Source organism: Camellia sinensis, chromosome 14 (genome assembly GCF_055761805.1).
Source record: "Camellia sinensis isolate YWXY chromosome 14, ASM5576180v1, whole genome shotgun sequence".
In the NCBI taxonomy this organism is placed as follows: Eukaryota; Viridiplantae; Streptophyta; class Magnoliopsida; order Ericales; family Theaceae; genus Camellia; species Camellia sinensis.
Genome location: NC_138974.1, coordinates 12146722 through 12167642, shown reverse-complemented (window position 1 = coordinate 12167642; position 20921 = coordinate 12146722). Strand labels below are relative to the sequence as shown.

At 32.0% G+C, this 20921-nt stretch overlaps 3 protein-coding genes across 5 annotated transcripts; all 3 read right to left on the bottom strand.

Moving 5' to 3' along the window:
- Positions 1-1624: 1624 nt before the first annotated feature.
- Positions 1625-4061, bottom strand: LOC145808006 (glyceraldehyde-3-phosphate dehydrogenase, cytosolic-like). The gene is made up of 5 exons (XM_082907289.1): positions 3985-4061; positions 3869-3901; positions 3673-3773; positions 1846-1961; positions 1625-1751 (listed from the first exon to the last, which is right to left on the bottom strand). Exons 1-5 carry the CDS (start codon positions 3986-3988, stop codon positions 1640-1642), a joined length of 366 nt encoding a protein of 121 aa, XP_082763415.1. The 5' UTR covers positions 3989-4061; the 3' UTR covers positions 1625-1639.
- Positions 4062-9498: 5437 nt separating this feature from the next.
- On the bottom strand, positions 9499-14917 carry LOC145806802 (histone-lysine N-methyltransferase ATXR3-like; the record flags this gene model as incomplete). Its single annotated transcript, XM_082904615.1, has 10 exons — positions 9499-9803; positions 10199-10255; positions 10360-10435; positions 10562-10610; positions 10738-10834; positions 11202-11330; positions 13747-13800; positions 13969-14094; positions 14183-14350; positions 14852-14917. Coding segments are annotated over 7 exons (660 nt in total), but the record flags the coding sequence as incomplete, so codon positions are not given.
- On the bottom strand, positions 14907-20717 carry LOC145807931 (histone-lysine N-methyltransferase ATXR3-like). Of its 3 annotated transcripts, none has more exons than XM_082906976.1 (7): positions 20579-20717; positions 20008-20102; positions 19787-19922; positions 18422-18532; positions 18211-18311; positions 15070-15169; positions 14907-14947 (listed from the first exon to the last, which is right to left on the bottom strand). In XM_082906976.1, exons 2-7 carry the CDS (start codon positions 20082-20084, stop codon positions 14918-14920), a joined length of 555 nt encoding a protein of 184 aa, XP_082763102.1. In that variant the 5' UTR covers positions 20085-20102; positions 20579-20717; the 3' UTR covers positions 14907-14917. The 3 variants fall into 3 exon arrangements, with proteins under 3 accessions (XP_082763102.1, XP_082763103.1, XP_082763104.1); XM_082906977.1 differs by having other exon boundaries at positions 20008-20164; positions 20579-20714; XM_082906978.1 differs by lacking the exon at positions 20008-20102 and having other exon boundaries at positions 19787-19959; positions 20579-20706.
- Positions 20718-20921: the final 204 nt, after the last annotated feature.

Sequence of the window (20921 nt, the reverse complement as noted above, 5' to 3'; positions counted from 1 at the left end):
ATTGAATTCACATTTAGGGACATCTGACTACCAGTTTCACAATCACATGTGGCTATAATTTTCTGATACATCTCATGACTGGAACAAATTTTCAAATACATGGTGTGCAACTTTGAAAGGTGGTAAGATTAAACACAGAAAATTATCATAACCTTAATAAACTAACTGTTGTGGCCAAATTTAAGCCTTTCAGACTTGCCATATGCAAAGGATTATTGAAAATTATTACTTGCATGTGCTACATTCCAGCGATAGAAACGAAAATAATAATAAATAAATTTTAAAAAAAAACACACACACACACACAATTGAAAAATAAGACATGGTACATGTTAAATCCACAAACTAAACCCTTAAAGCGTAAAAAAAATAAAAATAATTACCTTAATGCAAAGAAAACTGGCTTTGGTGGTGACGGATTCAGGGACTTTCTCTTCCTCTTCTTCATAGTCAAGAAGCTCTTCATTTTTATTTCACCTAATAGACAGTAAAAAAAAAAATTAAATTTAAGTGTTTCATTACGGTTTCAAATTCAAACAAAGCATGAAGCCTAAAGTTTTGAGAAAAATGTTGTTCACCTTTGAATTTGTAAGAAAATTAGATGGAATTAGATATACGCTGTGAAGCGTCTGGTTATCCCATTGCTTCTTGCTTCCATGCTTTCTTTGACGATACATATACCTGTGAGATGGGAAGAGATAGCTGAGATATTTGGGAAGAACTCACCTAGCAAGAAAGGCCCGGCGAGATTTGGGATTCGATCAATTCGCATGAGAAATGGAAGAGATTATAAGAGGAATATGAGAACAAAGAATGGGTTTGAAAAAAGAAACATGGGAACAAAGTCAGCTGGGTATAGTTATTTTGGGGGAAAAAAAATTGGCGCCGCAACTTTCATTTTGGCGCTTTTTTTAAAAATTATTTTAATCATACAATTCATGACATACATTGTGCGTCGTAAAAAGGAAATACTTTTAACGGCAGACAATGTGTGCGTCGTAAAAAGTGCAACACTTTTAACGGTGGGCGTTGTGTGCGTCGTGAAAAGCATTCACTTTTCACGGCTGGCGTATGTGCGTCGTGTATAATTAATGTATTAACGGCACGCTATATGCATGTCGTAGAAAGTTTTATTATTTACGGCGTGCATTGCAAGCCGTAAAAAAATCATCGTTATTACCATTCACGGCCTACGCAATAGACCCGCCATAGTTAGAAAAGTATTTACGACATGCAAAAAAAGCAAGTCGTAAAAGTGAGAAACTACGGCGTGCATTTATTATATGCCGTTGATGTGGTGCCGTAAAAAGTCAGTTTTGTTGTAGTGATAAATTTTGTTATAACTCAAGTTTGGTAAAAAACACAAATAAGTTGATCTGATTAACAATCATTGAAGAGCATTTTCATGTATTTTTTTATTACATATACACCAATCAAACTTTTTGTTATAACTCAGGTTTGGTAAAAAAAACACAAATAAGTTGACCTGATTAACAATCATTTGAAGAGCATGTTCGTGTATTTTTTATTACATATACACCAATCAAACTTTAGTCACAGATCATCGTATACAGCGAACAAAATCAAAAGAATCATACAATCCAACTGATGCATAAAAATCAATAAACAAAAAAGGCAATCAAAATTGAACCTTCAAGTGGGTAGCAGCCTTTTCCTTGTCAGTGAACACTCCTGTGGACTCCACAACAAACTCGGCACCAGTTTCCCTACAGGGGATTTCTTCAGGGTTCCTGAAAATTCATGCAAAATATGCCGAGAATGACTCTGATTTCATTATGATTCAAATGCAGGAAAGTTAAGTGGTGCTAGAAATGGCATAAATACCTGATGCCGAAAACAGTGACCGGTTTCTCCCCGAAAAGAAGGGTCTTTGAATCCTTAACCTTAACATCAGAATGCTTCCAGTGGCCATGAACACTGTCATACTTGAACATGTATGTCTGCACATATCACAATAACAAAATCGCACTTAGCAGTCATACATATATTCTATTACATAAAGCCTACAAATCAATGAAGCTTTGTCACAGATTTTTCATTGTCAAATTACCCTACAATTGCTTCACTTTTTATTTAAATTTCAAAATTTTGTAACTTCTTCAACTTTCTTTCTCTTTGTCTACAATAATTTTTTGGGTCAGTAAGTAAAATATGAATTGATTGATTTTCATAGCTCACTCATCAGATATACACATCATCTAGTCTATTCTATTATATAAAATCTACAAACCAGTGACAACTTTTTTATTATCAAATTTCCCAGCAACTACGTCCCTTTTTTATTTAAATTGAAATTGTTTTAATTCATCTACTTTTTTTTTTGGATAAGTTATATTTTGCACCCTTATATTTTACGTCAAATCCCACTTTGTCACAAACCTTTTAATTGTTGCAAATAACCCAAGACTTTGAGTCAAGTTAAAATCACACTTAACACACTGTACTTTTCAAAACAAAGTTATACCTATATGACTAGGCCAATAACTACTTGACTCGGAGTTAAGGGGGTTAGAGGGACAATTAAAAGATCAATAAAAAGTAAAAAAATTAAACCATTTTTATAGTAAAGCCATCAAGAGTGTGCTAAAGCCATCAAGAGTGTGCAAAACCTTCTAATATCTATATATCTATACTATATATAACGCAGACAAGTCATTTGATATGAACACTTTGTCACGCAATTTTGATTCCTAAAAACCCACAACAATGGTATTTTCTCCAAATATTTTTATCTTACCTAGCCATTACCATAAAGATCAAAAAGTAGATAGTATGGTAAGAAAAGAAAAAAAAAATATTGTGATCTCTCATGTAAGTAAGAAAAGAAATTATTTGTGTTTTCTCACCAAACATGATAGGTAAGAAAGCAAAACAATCATGCTTGGATAGGCAAGAATGCAAAGCATGTGAAAGGGACACGAGTGAGATTTCTTTTTTGCAAAATATATATAAAAAAAATCAACTTAGGGTTCATTTGGGATGCGGGTTGACTTTTTGATTATTTTAACCTGGAGTTAAAAAGCCTCATTTGGAATAGGCTTTTTGACTTTTTTGACTTTTGTGAGTGAAAAAATAAAATAATTATGGGTTGAATGTTACATTTTATCCTATTTGGCTAAAATAATCTATTTTGTCTTATATGGCTATTTTAGCCCAAATGGGCATGCCAAACGGGGTTTTACTAACTTATTTAGGCCACATCATCTCTATTTCTTTACACATCAACTTATTTACGTTACATCACCCCTCTACTTCTCTTCTCTGTATATCATTTTGTAACGAATATAAAAGTCATAAAAAAAAAAAAATTAAAAACAAAACCACACCCATCACTAATGCTATGTTTGATTGAAAGATTTGACATTGGATTTAAAAAGGAAAAAGATGCATGAAATTACGTAAAAAAAATAAGTATATTTTATTCATATTTCACTCTCTCTTTTTTTTTTTTTTTTATTTCCAAATCCCTGCTAAATTCTTCTAACCAAACACATCATAAACCTTCCTTTCTCCTCATTTCTCACCCAACTTACAAACCAAACATGAGAAAAGAATTCCATTTCTCATAATTTCTTATTATTTCTCACCAAATCACCCCATTCAAACAGAGTAAAAGCATATGTATAAGCATGCATATACAAACACACATACCATGTAATCAGTGGTGATGAAGGGATCATTAACAGCAACCAGTTCAACATCGTTTCTCTGCAGAGCAACTCTGGCTACCAGACGGCCAATTCTTCCGAACCCTAAATATATTTCAACATAGATCAATTAATTCAACAACTTTCCACTCCAAAAAAAAAAAAAAAAAAAAAAACTTAAAGCAAGAGAGAAACACTACCATTGATACCGATCTTGATCTTCTTATCAGAACTTACAAGACAACTCACCAACTAAAATTAGACATTGATACACAATAACATATTTTACGAGACAATTACAAAGAAAAGTGATTACCCATTAGTTTAGAGAGACAGAGGAACAAAGGGTTTGTTTTTTTTAGATAGGGAAAATGAGTTGGGAAGCAGAAAGTGAGGGCTTTTCCCAAAATAAGCTAAAATACCAAGTTATTTTTCAAATTAGGCATAGTTCGGATGGAATTTTAAAAATTTATAAAACCGTAAAAACGTAATTAAACCACATTTTTAATTAAGAGAACGTGGAAACAAACTACGCTTTTAAGTAAATTTATGTTTTTAAGTAAAAAAAAAAAAATCTTCAGAAAACGTGGTTAGGATTAAAATGTTAAAATTTTACTAACAAAATTAAGGTTGCGTTTGGTAGAGTTTTGTAAATATAATTTGAGAGTATGAGTTGTATTTTGAGTTTGTGAGTTGTGTAATTATGATTTGAGTATAGAAAATTTGTTTGGTTATAATTTTTAAATAGAGTGTTAAATTGAGTTTTGAATTGAGTGTGGAATTGAATTTTGAAAGTTTGATTTGACATGTGAAGTAAGAAAATTTATTTGATTATGAGTTTTAGAAAGAGTTTTCAAAACTTAATTCAAATTATATAACTCATAACAAAACACACTACTTTCACACCATTAAAAATTCTGATCAACGCTCATAACCAAACGCTTTTTAAAATTCGATTAAAAAAATTATTATTAACAGAAAATAACATTAATCAATTTTTTAATTGAAAATACTACAAAGGAAATAATTTTTTCCAAAATAAATATTCAAAAAATTTAAATCATAAATATTTAAATAATTTAAATAATCTAAAAAATTTAATAAGTAAAAAATTAAAATAAATATTCAAAAAATTTAAATCGTTAAAATTTAAATAATTTAAAAAGTTAATATTTTAAATTTAAAAATAACTCTACACTTAAATCGTAACTAAACACATAAAATAAAACTCAATTAAGAAATTATTTTTAAAACTCATAACCAAACACATAACTCGAAACTCTATACTACTTTCACAACTCTACACTCAAATCGTAACTAAATACATAGCAAAAAAATTAAAATATTTAAAAATATTTTTATAAAATAGAGTTTGAATTTATTTTTATAAAATATTTTAAAATTTAAAAAATTAAAATCGTAATATTTTGAAATTAAAATATTTAAAAATATTCAAAAAATAAAAAAAAACTAAAAAAATCGTTTAAATATTAAAATTTAAAATCTTAAAAAAATTAAAATATTTTAAAAATATTTAAAAAATTAAAATATTGATTTGAATTGAGTTTTAAAAAGAGTTTTGAATTATGTGTTTAGTTATGAGTTTTGAAAAGTAAGAGCATCTCCAACGGTTTACCTAATTTTTCACCAAATCTGAGTACAAAAATGACCATTTTCTCAATTTGATATAGAATGCTCCAATGGTTGATTTTCATCAAATCTGCTCCAGGGACAACCGGCAGATCGACCGGTAAGGCCAAAAAAAAAAAATTTCTTTTTTTAATTGTGTGAACCTACCTATTTGAACTGTTTGAACCTTTCAGTGGTCGACCGGTAAGGCAAAAATATATATATATATATATATATATATTTTTAATTGTTTGAACCTACCTATTTGAACTGTTTGAACCATTAAGTGGTTGACCGATTGGTCAACCGGCCGGGCAACCGGCTGGTTGACCAGTTCCTCTCCTCCAACGGTCACAAACAGTAATTTGTTGAAATCTGTATCCTGTTCTCAATTTGAATGATTTTTTTATTCAATTCTCAATTTGATATTAGTTTGGTGAAACCATTGGAGCTTCAAAAAGTGTCTTTTTCACCAAATTTCAAATTTGATGCCAGGTTTGGTGAACCGTTGGAGATGGTCTAATGATTATGTTTTTAATTGAGTTTTGAGAAATGGGTGTAAAATTATGATTTGAAAACTCCAAACAAACAACACACTCAAATCAATGGGTAGAACTATACTTTAAGATGCTTACCAAATGGAGCCTCAATATCTCATATTAATTTTCTTGATTTTGTTAATTTTAAACAATTAAGAAAATCTCCATTAGCAAGAAGGAAAAAAATGAGTTATTTTATTTATATAAAGTGAATTTTATACTCACATCCTATTTAATATTGTAGTGTTGTACATGTTTTAATTCAATATAGTTTAAATTTTAAAAGTGACCTAGCCGATCAGGTTAAATCATTTTTGATTTGATTGATTTGTTGGTTTAATCGCAATTTTAGCGATTTTATTAAAATATATTGATTAGATTTGTTTGATTCGAAATAAACTAAAGATTGATATGATTACATATTGAAAAGCTGAGATTGCTTGATTAAAAAAAACTTTCCGTCCAAATAATTATTAATTTTTATTTTATAGTCTCATATCAGAAAAAAAAAAATTAGTTGTTTCACTTATATAAAGTGAAATCTTAATAGTGTAGTATTGTGTATACTTCAACTCAAAACAGTTTAAATTTTAATAAAATTAAAATAACATTTAAAAGTTTTAATTAATTATTTTTTGTATAAGTTAGTTGGTCATTTGACCTAACCGATTAGGCTGAACCATTTTGGGTTTGACCGATTTGCCGGTTTAATCGCGATTTCTCATATTGATTTTATTAATTTTAAAAAATTAAAAAAATTTCAATTGGCTAACTTTCATTTAACCATATAAAAATAAAACTCTAATTAGTTTATGATTTATTTTATAATCTCACATCGGGAGAAGAAGAAAAAGCAAAGTTTGTTTCACTATCTATCTATATATTATACAAGGAAAATTGGATTTTTGGGAGAAGCCTTCTACGAGCTCCAAACCCTCATTCTAAAATTATATATGAAATTTTGAAACTCTCATAATATTTAACTTCAAAATAATTACAATCCCAAATTTTGAAAAAAAAAAAAAAAAAAAAAGAGAGTTGTTTCACTTATATAAAGTATTATAATCCCACATAAAAAAAAAAAATTATTTCACTTATATAAAATAAATCTTATAAAGAGAGTTTTAAGAGAGCAACTTTCTAGAAGTTTCAAACCCTCATCTAAAATTACTAAATTTTTTTAATTTTAAATAATTAAGAAAATTTTCATTGGTTAACTTCCATTTACTTTTTATTTTACAATCCCATATCGGAAAAATAAATAAATAAAATAAAATAAAAATAAAAATAAAAATAGAGGATGGATTTTGATTGAGAAGTTTATGTCAATTTTGATTAAACCGGAATAAGATATCTCGACTGGGCATAAATCCAAACGAAACTCTTTTTTGATTGAAATCAATCACATCAAAACCCGTGGGTAGGGAAGAGAGTAAGAGAGCAGGTAGGGAAGAAGACAACAAACAATCTCTGGATGTTTCCTAGTTTGGTTTGGGATTCTGTGTTGGTGACTATGGTGAAGGAGTAGGGTTGAGAGGTATCAGATAAAATAATAGATGAAAAAATCTTGAATGCTTCTTCTGATTTGTATGATATGGCAAATTTCTATTGCCTTGCCTTGAAGTCTATAGTTTACGGGATATCCGTTTTAAACTTAATCTCTTTTTGTGATTAATAAAACAAAAATTATATTGTGTTCATTTTTATGTATTGCAAATCAATTATCAAATCTCGTATCTTTTATTGTCTCCTCAATTTCCCAATATAAGGTCGTGTGTGTTCCATTCGCTCGATCAATCACAATCTTCATAACACATGTTCTCCAATTTTATTTTTTTTATTACTATTTTTTCACAAAATCTTGTATAATTTTTTTTTTTTTTTTTTTTTGGAGGGGGGTGGGGGGGGGGGGGTGTTTATATATGTGTGGTGTTGATAATAGTTTACACAACTGAATTAAGAAAACACTTGGATAAGATTTTATAAAATTTATTGGTAGGGTCTATTTTTGAAAAAAAAAAATCTTGTTGTCATATATCTTAAAAATATACTTTTAAAAAATATAATTTTAACAACTCCAAACAATCCCTAGTCAAAAAGTGTACTTATTTGAGGTACTTATAACTTATTTTATTCTATATTTTGTGCAACTTATATATACAACATATTTATTGAAAATAACGTAAATAAATAAATTATCCGTAAGTTGAAAAATTTACTTTTGACTTTAATTTTTTTATTATCAATTTTAAATTTATAATAAGTTATAGCAAACAGGCCATTGTTATGTATTTTAAACTTCTACATAAGCCTGGAGATAATACAGGCCTATGCCATTCATTAGGCCCAAAATTGACTCCACGGACACAGTTAAAATTTAGTTTGGGCTCCACGTCAGCCCAAAAAGAATTGCATATCTTCTATTTCTTTTTGGTAGGAGATACTCATCAAGGAAGGGATCTTCTGTCCAAAACTATATCTCCCTCTTCCTCTGTCCCAGGCCACTCTTCATCACACGATCAAGAGAGACCGTGACGGTGTAGCTTGGGACAAGAAGACACTCTCCATCGCATGATCAAGTTAGAGTGATTGTATAGTAAAAAAATGGTTTGAGACAGGGTAGTCTCACCCGATCTCATCTTGTGAGAATCCCAACCTCCTCATTTGGCATACTAATATCTATATTCATTAAAAAAATATAAAAAATAAAAAAAAATTGAACCCTTAGCATCTTAAGTATGTACATCCATCAACTTCAACTCGGATATAACAATTATCATTTTTTCCCCTCAGGCTATGTTTGATTCATAAGACTAATAGTGAAAATATTAATAATCTCATCAAAGTAATGTAATATTCACTATCCAATTGGATTACTATAATAAATTATCCCCTTGTCTATTGTTTGATTTACATTGGATAAGAAAACATATAAATATAGGATTACAATTATATTTATCTTTTTTTCTAATCTTATCCTCCATCAATGTTTCTTCACAATCTTTACTTTATCGAAATTTCTTCATAAACGTGGTTTTGAATAAAATTATAAATAAATAAATAAAAGCAAAATACAAAATGCAAAATACAAAGGTCATGTTTAGTTTGTTTTTTAATTTTTTTTAAAATATAAATTAATTTGATAAAATAAATATCAAAAAATATTTCTAAAATTTTAAAAATTATTTTTAGCTTTCTAAAATATAAAATTATATAAAAATAATAAGTGTTTTAATTTTTAGTCAAAGGTAAAAGTGTTTTTTTATTTTATTTCTCAGTTCAGGATAAATAATCCCCCTACCCTATTAATACTAATTCTACAAATTTGTTGGATTAATCATCCTGAAACAAAATTTCAAAACAAACACAGGATTATTGGATCTACGGATTAATAATTTCAATCTCATATTCTAATCCTCTCAATCAAACATACCCTTAGAGTATTAAATTCATGAGACAATATGGCTTAAAAAATCAGAGGTAGTGTTTGTTGACGCAATGCCAATATGATTTCAAAAAAAAATTCTTTCAAATTGAAAGAGGATGTATTAAAAAAGGTAATTAATCAAAAGCACATTTTAGTGTACTTCTAGGTATTTGAGCTAGCAGAGTTATGCTATTACATATTATATACTAATAAAGAAAGATTATATACTAGCATACATGTTTTTCCTGCACTTTCCAAAGCCAATTAAGGGACTAATTGAAAGGATTCAAAGGTTGTACAGTACAACTTTTACAGCACTAGATAGCACACAATGATTAGAATAGAGCTAAACTTCTTAATGTCAAATATCACATATTTAAACTCTCTTGCAGTACTTCATAATCTAGTAATAAATACCATTGAGCTTGATGCAAAGTAAGTAAATCATGAGAAGGCGAAACCAAACTACCTAACTGAAGTACCTAAGTTGTCTTCAATTGTTCAGCATCAAGGACTTGTCAATTTCTTACTACTTCATTCCTGCAACACCAAACAAGCATCAATAATGTTATGTGTATAGAAGAACAATGAATCTTGGTTACGTATTGAATTTTTTTTTTTTCGGTGTACTTTTTTTGCGATTTTTGTTATGTGAACATAGCATTACTGCAAATCAAAATCTTAGTAACGTATAGCTTCTCTAGTATACATTGAGAGCAAATAGTAACCTTATGTGCACAGAAAAGTGTAATGAACACTTACAAATTTGGGATATATCGTGCCAAGATTTTTATAGAACTTATTTTCTTATAAACATATTGATTTTTGTATATATATCTATATTGTGCATAGCATCACTGCAAATCAAATTCTTATCAATATTTGTATAGCTGGCCTAGAATTAAAGATTAATAAAATGAAAAATGTTTCCTCACATTGTTAGTGCCCTCAGACATCAACCCGGCTGGTGAATTTGGAATGTACCTGGCCCACTATTTCACATAAAATTAGAATAAAATTAGAAATGTAACAAAATAAAGAAGCATTTTTGTTTAGTGATCATCATGAACCAAAACACTTTGAAAAGATAACTTACATTTTTAGCAGCGGCGCTAAAAGCTTCTCGGTGTGGTTTCTCAGGATTGGCCATTTTGATACGCTGTATCTCCTCTCTTTCATTGCAGAACATACATAAAATGCAACATTTCAGACTTAAAAACAGTATCAAACAACAAAAACAATTAGGTTTAGCAATAATAGTGGGTGAAAAATCATTTGTTTTGTAGATTTTTTCTCACTTCATGAATCGATTGTAGGCAGATGGAAGTCAGTGCTTTTTCTCCGGTGCTGCAAATGCAAAACAATCCAAACATAAACCAGAAGTTATGAGATCAATTTACTTGATTGTAAGTAAATTAACACCAAAAAAAAAGAAAAAAGAAAAAAAATTGAGGGATATATATTGATGATCTACGTTTTACAACAAAGGGTGCTTTGGGAGACACTTGCTCGCTTGATGTCGATGAAGATGAGGACGAAGACTGGCCCTTCTTGATTTCACAGCCAAAACCCTACACCGATGGCGATAGACAACATTCATTAGGGAAATTTTTTTCCTTCATTATATCTTTTTCTTTTTTCAGGTCTACTACAAGTACAGAAATCAATTATAAAATTAGATACAGAATACCCATTAAAGAGACAAAATTTTACAAGATTTGTTGGTAGGTCAACTTATATATTTTGTGTCATGTTTTATGACCGATTTATGTGTTGGTAGATTTTTTTTTTGGGAAGCAAAAAACTCAAAAAATATGGTACACAAAGGCCACTGTTAGGGATAAAGCAACTGCCACAACTACCATAAGACTATAGGTGCTATAACAAGAAGTGATGTTGTATGAAGAAGAAGAGCTGTACGCAGTATGTAGAGTTAACCTGAAGACTTGTTTGATGATCAAAATATTGTCCTTGAAGTGGAGGTCTTGTGCTAAGAAAAGAGAGGTTACTGCAATGGCCACATTTCACTGTCACAGTGTCTAACAACCTTTTGCATGGAATCCCAACCTAGGAAAATAGCCAGAGAGAGATAGAGAGAGTTTATATATCTATACAATTATATAAAGCACATAACTCAAATAATTTTGATTTCTGAAAAATTACAGCAATATTAAATTTTTCTCAAATATTTATATTTGCTTAGAAGTTATTGTAAAGATATAAAAAGTAAAAAAATAACTTATGTTCACTACTGGATTCTCTTTTCACTTTCAACCACCCATGATCTCTGTATTGAGAGTTTCAATTACATACGTAGTGTGATCTCTATATATACACACATTTTATAAGCATTTTCTCTACGAGATAAAAGCACCAAAACAACAAATTAGTGTATTTAGAAAGCAACAAAGAATAGGATCACTGTTGTATTAAAAAATGAGTCAGAAAAAGTTTTTTTAAAAAAAAAGGGTCTCTTATATATCATTTATTTATATCACTGATCTACTTGATAAGATATCATTTGTTTGCATTAATTTCTTAATAAATTATCTTCAAGGAAACTAATCATAACTATTATATAGGAGCCTAGGAGGTGACACAAAAAAGTGATAAATAATCAGTAATACATCCACACACACAAGTAAAATAAAATAAAACAAATTAAATTAAATCAACAGAAGATTAAAAAGGGTTTTATTGATTGAAAGGGACAAGTTTCAGAACACAAAATTCGACCCCTCCTTTGATTATTTTTGTTTGCCTTGCCCATTGTAGCAAGGGTGATATTGAAGTCGTCGTTGAAAGAGATAGATAACATGGTTGGATAATGAATAGATAGATAGATGAGACATAGATTGATCTATGTTGTTGGCTAGCTTCTTTTATATAGAAACTAGATCTTGCACATATATAGAGGGTTTTAAGAGTGTGAAATTGAGTAGTTATTACAGCAAGAACAGTGTTGCAGAAGTTGCAACGAACGTAGCATAGATTGTCTGCTGGTGGAACCAAATCCATGGAAGCTTTCTCTCCACCTGAGTTCATTGATGAAGATGAAGAAAAAGATGAAGAGGAAGAGATGGTTTGAATGAAGTGAGTGGGTCCAAGATAGAAAGGGTTTGTGAATATGTAGTGTAGTAATAAATAGGTGGGAATTGTGACGTTGGAGATAGTGTCAAAAAGAAAAAAGAAAATGAAAATCTAGGATTTAAAAAATTGACAATTATTAAAATAGAATATGTGGTGGATCTTACAAATTCAAATAGTCCACGAGCCATAGACAATCCACACTCTTTATCTAAATTATAAATTTTAGAATAAAAATTTAAAAAAAAAAATCTCAATATTTGATCTTTGTATCCAAATAAATCCTAAATTTTTTATTTTGTCACTTTATAATCTTTTGATTTGTTTTTAATCTAAATTATTTATCTATTTTCATTAAGTAAAGTCGATAAAAAAAAAACGATATTAGCCATTAAACTCAAATTTTGTGAACGTGTATATACTCTTTTAAGTCCAACAACATATTAGCAATCGCCTTTGCTTCTGATTTTGAGTTGGTTCAATGCGGAGTAATATGGACCACAGTTTTATCTCATGGTATGTACCATTCACTTGATCAAAACCTAGACAATTTAACTAAATCCATATTAAAGACAATCATAACCCTTTTTGTCTATAATCATCTGCTCAGTTGCACTAAATCCCAGATGAAAAAGAAAAAAGAAAAAAAAATTGCAAAAGGAGTTGGATTTCCATACAACACAAATGAGTATATGACCATAGTTATTTCACATTGATTCCACTGTCTATAATTTTAAGAAATTGATATTTCATTAACGTTTTTTAACCCTTCCACACCACACCCATGCAGCCAAAGGCAGAGCAGAGCTAAGTTGGGGCAGGGGAGCAATTGTTGAGTTTTAATTTTTGATTAATGATATATAAACAAAATTCTTATACAAAATGCCATTCATACATCATAAAAAATAAAAATCAATATAAAAATTTCAATGGGTCTCCAGAACCAAAAAAATACAATAAAAACTTGAGTTAATTACTTAAAAGTCCTATTTATAAATGCTATGGTAACTCAAGTTTTATCTAGGGTGTTTTGCGAAGATGGTTAAAAGTTATTTTTTAGTTATTTTTGATTTTTTTGTGAGAGAGACAAGCGGGTCGAAAGTTGGATAGTGGCTTTTAACCCACTTCCCAAAATAGAAGATGTTTTGAACCAATAAGTCCTATTTTGTAAAATTAAGAATATTATCAATTTTTTTTTCTAATTCACCGTCTGGACTGGAAGGACCCAACTCCTTGTGTTGAAATTATGGTTCATTTACACAGGCACCATCTTTGATAGTTCATACATCATTCATTCAGATATGATGTTTTTAAGTAGTCACATTTAGTGTCTGAAACTCAATAACAAACATGCTCCCATTCTTATGAAACATAAATGTATTTAAAAACAACATACCTTGTCAAGAGTAAGAGCCAAATTCTGAAGCCTTTGGTTGTAGACTCCCTCTGCCTGTCTCATACAAAAACAAAAGGGATAAATATCAACAACAGTTAACAGCAAGAATACCTCTCAATATATTACTCTAATCCTAAGTTCACATGGAAAACAAAGACTAAGGGAGAACTTAGTGTGTATGTGTGTTGTTGGAAGGGAGGGGGTGCTGTCAGTAATATTCACCTGGACCTCAGCATCACTTTTTTCAACCTCAATGGAGATATCTGCAAAGTATTTCCTCTTTTCTTCCAAATTATGCCTCAAAATCTCCTCAGGAAGCTTAGTTCGTTCAAAATTGATAAATCTCACCTTCACATAAGATGAATGTTTCAGATGAACAGAATCTTTTAAAAGGCCAAACCCATAAATGCAAGCTAGATATAACATAGATATATACCAGACGAGCTGAGTAAGTAATCAGCCAACCCGGCAATCCCCCAAGTAAACAACTTCCCAAACCAGCCCTACCCAAGTCAATATAATCTTCTTCAGATACAAAATTTAATTCACAAGCCCCTAGCAACAAGTGATGTCGATCCAGTATTCCATGCCAATCCTTCAGAACCTAGTGAATATTAGAATAAAGTTAAATGAAAATATAACTGACTTAATTTCAATAGGAAAGGAATAACCACATTTACCACCACATGAAAATACTAAAAGTAAATAAACATTGATGGTTTGCTGTAGAAACTGCTCCCACTCTGAGCTTACTTTAAGGAAAGATAGGATTGTGCAATACCACTGGTTCTGAAGCTTGCCGTGTTATTTCGGAAAGGGGAAAGGAATTCATTATAGATTAAGAGTTGAGTAAGGGGGGCAGAGCTTGAAGCTCATCAGCCGCAGGAACAAGGAGCGAATCCTCCAAAAATGGAATGAGCTTACAACAGCCAGAATTCTAATGAAGCAAGCCCCTTGTACAAGGCCGGTTGAACCCCAAACTCCACGGGACCAACTAAAACTTTCTTTTCCTTTCCTTTTGCTTTTGTTTTGTCCAGTTGACAAAACTTGATGTGATATTCAGATTTGGAAATTACAGTTAAGAAAAACATATTCAAGCCCGTACCTTCTGAAAGGCTCCTTCACCCGTCAGATTCAAGTAGCTCCCACGGCAAACTTGGCTCCCACATAATCAAACTGATGCTTCATATTCTTCTTTACTCTGCAGCATAATAAGCAGACATACATTGCCAGCAATATTATAATAGTTTCTATTAACAATCACACAAATTATCACCCAGAATAGAAATAAAAATAAAAGCTTAACAAGCTCAAAACACACACCTCCGTAACAGAATTATAATCAAATGTGATCTCTTCACCATATTCAATTGGGCGTACTGCATAGATTCCAATCTGGTACTGACCATCAACAGCAGTAACTCTGCTTTCACAGAAAGGAGGAATGAGTATGCAACATTCAGACAAGCACAACTAGTCAATCATGAAGGGAAAATTTTATCAAATGATATAGAGCAAACTTGTTAAAAAAAAATAAATAAAAAAAAAAGAAGAAGAAGAAGCAAACAAACAAACATAAATCCATCAAACAGACTAGGGGTGACGGTGGGGATGGAGATGAGGATGGGAAAAGTGGGAGGAAGAAGTCAAGGAGAGCCCCAACAATGAGATTCGAATAATTGCAGGATTTTTTTTTTTTTTTTTTGCAAGTTCTTGAAACAATTATACAATACAACTAAATGGTTTTCGGGGTCACTTTTTGTTACTTCTAATTACTTCTTTGATAAGATGTTTGTCACTCAAACCAAGATAGAGCAATTAACCAAAAAGGGCAACAAGCTTCTGTCTACAATAGCACAAAATATGAAAGCAAAATTTGACAAGTATTGGAGGAATGGGGAGAAAATCAATCTACTTGTTTATGTTGTTATGGTTCTTGATCCCCTAAAGAAATTTAAATGTTTGAAATTTTGTTTCTTACAATTAGTTGAAAAGTGGTGAGTGAGATGACAGGCGGATGATTCAATAAGTGTCCAAATGTCTAATTTGAGTGAAGCTTCTGGGACGAAGGTGGATGATGATTGTGATAATCTACGTCTTCTAATTGCTTCTCAATTTAGATTTTTTTTGAGGAGAAATATACTAGCATGTGTAAGTCTGAAGAAGATAAATACTTGGCCAACTTGTGTGAAGCTTCTAATGAAGAGAATTTTGATATATTGGGATCATGGAAGGTCAATTCTTCGAAGTAAAGAGTGTGGTCGACAATACCCATCTATACAGTTGTTTCTCAGCCTTTTGTTTGGGAAGACACATACTTGATTCATTCCGTAATTCATATCTCCCATGATGCTAGAGATTCTGATTTGTGCACAGAATTGACTTCATTGCTTCTGAGTTGGCCTTTAGTACAGGACACATAGTTGATCCATTTGATTTATGTACACAATTGGCTTCAAACAACATATCCCATTTCTCTTCGAAAGGCAATGGATGATGTTGAGTAATTTATATAATACAAATTTTGGATTATTTCTATAAGTATGCTATGTACTATTCAATGAAAACTCTCTACTAAACATGTATATAAATATATAAAATTATATATATCATATAATCATATTAAATGAAATGAATCTTACTATTCCCGATTAACTATTTTAGCAATAAGATTCACAATTCCATTCGTGATTTGACAATAATAGCTATAATTCATAGCTTCAAACAATCACAAAAATCAACAAAATTCCAAGATGCAAAAATGAAAAATTCAAGAGATTCAATTTGCTAACCAATTTTTAGTTTTTATCTCTCCTAGGGGTTACCTGTATAAATTTTTTGAATACCAACAAAAGCATACACCCACTAAGAATCACGGACACGGAAATTTTCAAAAAATGTTTTTCAAAAAATGCAAAACACGGCATGTGCGCACAAAATATAAAATTTTATATATTTGTTATATGTCATATATATATGAAAATATCATTCCAAGAAAATAAACAAATATAATATAACACTAATTTCTATAAATTGACATTGTTTTTCTTTTTATCATCATATTCTAAGTTATTTTGTTTAAACTTATAATTAGTTTCATGTGTCTAACCAATGAACGCGTGTGTTTAAATAATGGAAACGTGTGTCCTCCAAGTGTCCCAAGAGTGTATGGGACTAAATTTTTTTTTAAAAAAACTAAGACCCATTTGGATGAGTGTCAGACACGCCAAGAAGTGTCCCACACGAACACGCCACATTTTTAGAAGTGTCCGTGCTTCTTAGCCACCCACAACACGAACTCAAAGATGATGTTTTAATGCTATTCAACACACAAATGGTCCAATGGGAGCAAGAATTTCCAAGAACATTTTGTTTCCAAGCAAAAGAGTCGTTTTCAAGTAGTGTACAACCGATTACATATTAGAGGAGCCAAACAGGCAGGTTTAGGCCGGTCAAAATAGGTTATGCATTTAAAACAACTCAGCCCAAATCTGCCCATATAATAAACGGGCTTAAACGGGTTGCTTTGGACTGAACAAATGAACATGAACAACACATTTACTTCATTAATTTTTATTTCAAAAATTACAACAAATTTATTCAGTGAATTTTAAATAATAAAAAAATAAAAATAAAAAAACAACTTATTTTGATTTTTTAAAAAAGATTTTCATATAAATAATAATAATATAAAAATAATTAATCTTTGCAAACTTCTTGCTATTTTTACTTTTTGAGAATATTACAGCAAAAATGAACAATGAAAAAATGGAAACACAGGCTCTAGATTAAATCAACAAGAACATAGAGGATGTTATTCTCCGAGCTAATAGATTGGGTGTTCTACATTGCTTAAGGTTGCTCTCCCTCTACTTCTTTCTCGATCCTCTGCTTCATTATAGTATTTACTGGGTTTGTCTTCAGGTTCTCAAGCTATTCTCAGACTATGTGGTGCTGGTGCTGGTGCTGGTGCTGCTGGGGGAGGTGGAGTAGCGGTGGCAGCAGCAATGGTGGTGTTGGTGCTGGTGCTGGTGCTGGTGCTGGTGCTGGTGGAGTGGCAGCGACAGTGGTGGTGGAGTTGTAATGGAGATGATAGTGTTGGTGTGGTGGAGGAAGTGGTATCCGTTTAAATGGTTTAAACGGATACCATGTCCAACCCATTTAAGCCCAATTTTAATTGGGTTTGTAAAATGCAACCCATTTATGAATTTGGACAGGTTTAGACCGGCTTTTAATGGGTGTAATTGGAGACAAAACTTCAAGTTCATTTTAAGCAACAATATATACATGCTCACTATTGATAAGTTGAATAGTTACTTCTAAAATTTTGTATTTTTCCTCTTTGGAGATACACTTTCTAATAATGTGTGCAACAAAAAACACCATCAAAAATTCGTGGATAAGCAATCATACAGCCATGCATTTCACAGAGAGGGGACATGAATACAAGTATATATCACTTACTTTGCTTCACAATTAGGGCGACATGAATGACAAATTCGACTTGCGTAGTTTGCTTTGTGCATCGCATCAACAACAACTAAATCATACCCATCAGCATCACCCTGGCAAATAAGAGCACACGATCAAATGAACAAGTTCAAACAATCAAGAAGAAACACAAGGTCGTAACAACTCAAGCACAAAATTTGTTCAAGTAAAGCATAAAGTGCACCTTTGGCCGCTCAAGATAAATGTTGTAGAACTCTGGCGCTGGATCTTTAGAACTTTTTTGCAAAGAACGAATCCCATCTTGCTTCTCAAACCATTTCCAACCAGGACAAACCTATAACCATAAAAAGGAAAAGTATTTGCTTCCCCAATCAAACTAGGTTTCCTAGCTACTACGTAACTCAAGAAGCACTTTTTGCTTTTGAAAAAGGGGAACATGAAGAAGGAATGACTATCAGCCAAAGGCCTAAGCTGTTTGCTTGCCAGGGCAATTCAAGTGTAACTGTCCAATGAACGACAATAAAAAATGCTCTATTGATGGTTCATCCTCAAAGCTAATGTTAATCTAAGTAATTTTAATACAACAACAATAACAATATTTACTAGTAGACAAATTTATCAAACTGAATATCCACATCAAACTATAGCAGAACTATATAAAAGATAGGCCTGAAACTGATATCATTAGAATGGAGCACATACTTTCTACATAATAGAAACTTGCCAAAAAAGGCCTTCCCCATTCTGGCCCCCGAAATTGAGGGCACTGACAAGATATAATCAATAAGTAGCCCCAAATTCACAACAGAAAGGTTCCCAATCAAGGTTGAAGCACAAAAGGGGAGTTAGTTAAATGAGTTCACTAGAAAAACTATGGTGATGTATACTCTAGAAACTGTCCTACTATGATATGCAACCTGGAATTGAGGACTCGGTAAATGCTGCAACAGTGAAGAATCTCCCTAGTATCTACTTTGTGGACCAAAGAGTTAGTTATCTAGAATAATAAGAACTTACAGCCCTTCGACTAAAGGGGAACATACAGATTCATACTGCATTTTTGACAAACCACCAAATCAGGTACTGACACAAATTACTTGGGTAGAACTCACCCTTGAAAACCGTCTTGCAAGGGGAGGACACCCAAGATGCTGCATAGGTGCATCCGATCTCATACTTGACGTGGTGGCTGACTCTGATACCAAATGATACAAACCACTTGGGAACAACTCACCATTGAAAACTGACTTGCAGGGAGAGGGTCTTGAAGAGGCTTATACGCACACAACCAAGGCTTTTGTTGACCGATGTGAAATCGTAACAAATGCCAAAAAAAAAATCACCAGATCAAAAGAAAGAACTTCATTTGCACAGTGGTACTAAACAAATACTGGGACTAGCTATATACGTAAGCAAACATAAGAAATTGAATCAGACAAAAACAATTCATGGGTGGCTTTCATTCAATCACAGCCCAAGGCCATCTTTAAAAAAATAAAATAAAATAATAATAATACCTTAAGATTGCTCATTCAGTCATAAAGAAAAATAAATTGAGCTAATGAGGATATATTGAGACTAAAAATACCTTTAATAGAAGGCCATCCTTGGCCAGCTTATAATTGCTGTCAGCATGATTTTTAGCCACAACATGCTCGTCTGCCCAAAATATGTACCACTTCGCCCAATCAACAGTCTTGTTATAAGGAGCTTCACATAGTTTTCTGCTCCCAACCATATATACAAACCAAACTCATAAGACTGCAGAAAAGAAAAACCAAACAAAATGGGGAACAAAAGTATTAATACCCCATCAAGCCAATGAGAGAACCGCCTGACAAAGCAATGGCAAAAACACCCCTCTCCTTCACTGACACCTCCGACATAAAACTTTTTAAGGAACTCTAGTACAAAGCAACCAGCTCCAGTTAGAAGATATGTGAATGCATTTCAATCCATATTTGTTCTACAAAAATAATAATAAAAGAATGAAAATGGCTCCATCAAAGTTATACAAATCTCTTCTCTAGGGTAATAGGATAAAGCATAAGAAAATACATGGAAAATATTCCGAAAAAACTAGTTTTGAAACTAAGAAAATGTATCATATTCCCAAAACTACATGTGGACTGCACTCCCAGTGCCATTTATCTTTGTTTTGGGCCTTGGTGTCATCTCCTTTCAAAAGGATACCTTTGTGTTTTATTTCTAGAGATTGGAGAGCCATTTGTTATTTGTTATTTGTAATTTGCTCTCCACATTTCTTTTTGGTGGATTCATTGTCCTCCCTTTTTCTTGTGTTTCTTGTCTTACTCTGTTCAGTAATATTTCTCCATAGCATATCCAAAAAAAAAAAAAAAACTGCACTCTGACTGCTCACCGTGTCATAGAATGAGGTACCATCGTGAATGCCACCTTGAACTAACTTGATTTGAGTTGCAGGATATCATTTGTCGGTTCACAAGACAAACCTAGCATGCAAAATTGCCCTTGCTAATTGTATCCTCCCAACCCCCCCCCCGCCCCCCCCAACCCAACCCCCCAGCCCCCCCGCCCCCCCAACCCAACCCAACCCCCCCACCCCCCCCCAACCCACCCCTCACGTCACACACGTCACTCCCGTCACACACGTCACTCCCGTCACACCCGTCACACACGTCACTCCCGTCACACACGTCACACCCGTCACTCCCGTCACACACGTCACTCCCGTCACACCCGTC

Coding starts and splice junctions, on each gene's coding strand:
- LOC145807931 (XM_082906976.1), bottom strand. CDS start 20,084: ATGTCGGAGGTGTCAGTGAAGGAGAGGGGTGTTTTTGCCATTGCTTTG. Junction 19,923..20,007: donor TCTCTCATTGGCTTGATGGG/GTATTAATACTT, acceptor GGTTGGGAGCAG/AAAACTATGTGAAGCTCCTT. Junction 15,170..18,210: donor CGCCCTAATTGTGAAGCAAA/GTAAGTGATATA, acceptor CTGTGAAAGCAG/AGTTACTGCTGTTGATGGTC.
- LOC145808006 (XM_082907289.1), bottom strand. Junction 3,774..3,868: donor GATCAAGATCGGTATCAATG/GTAGTGTTTCTC, acceptor AAATATATTTAG/GGTTCGGAAGAATTGGCCGT. Junction 1,752..1,845: donor GTCACTGTTTTCGGCATCAG/GTATTTATGCCA, acceptor ATGAATTTTCAG/GAACCCTGAAGAAATCCCCT.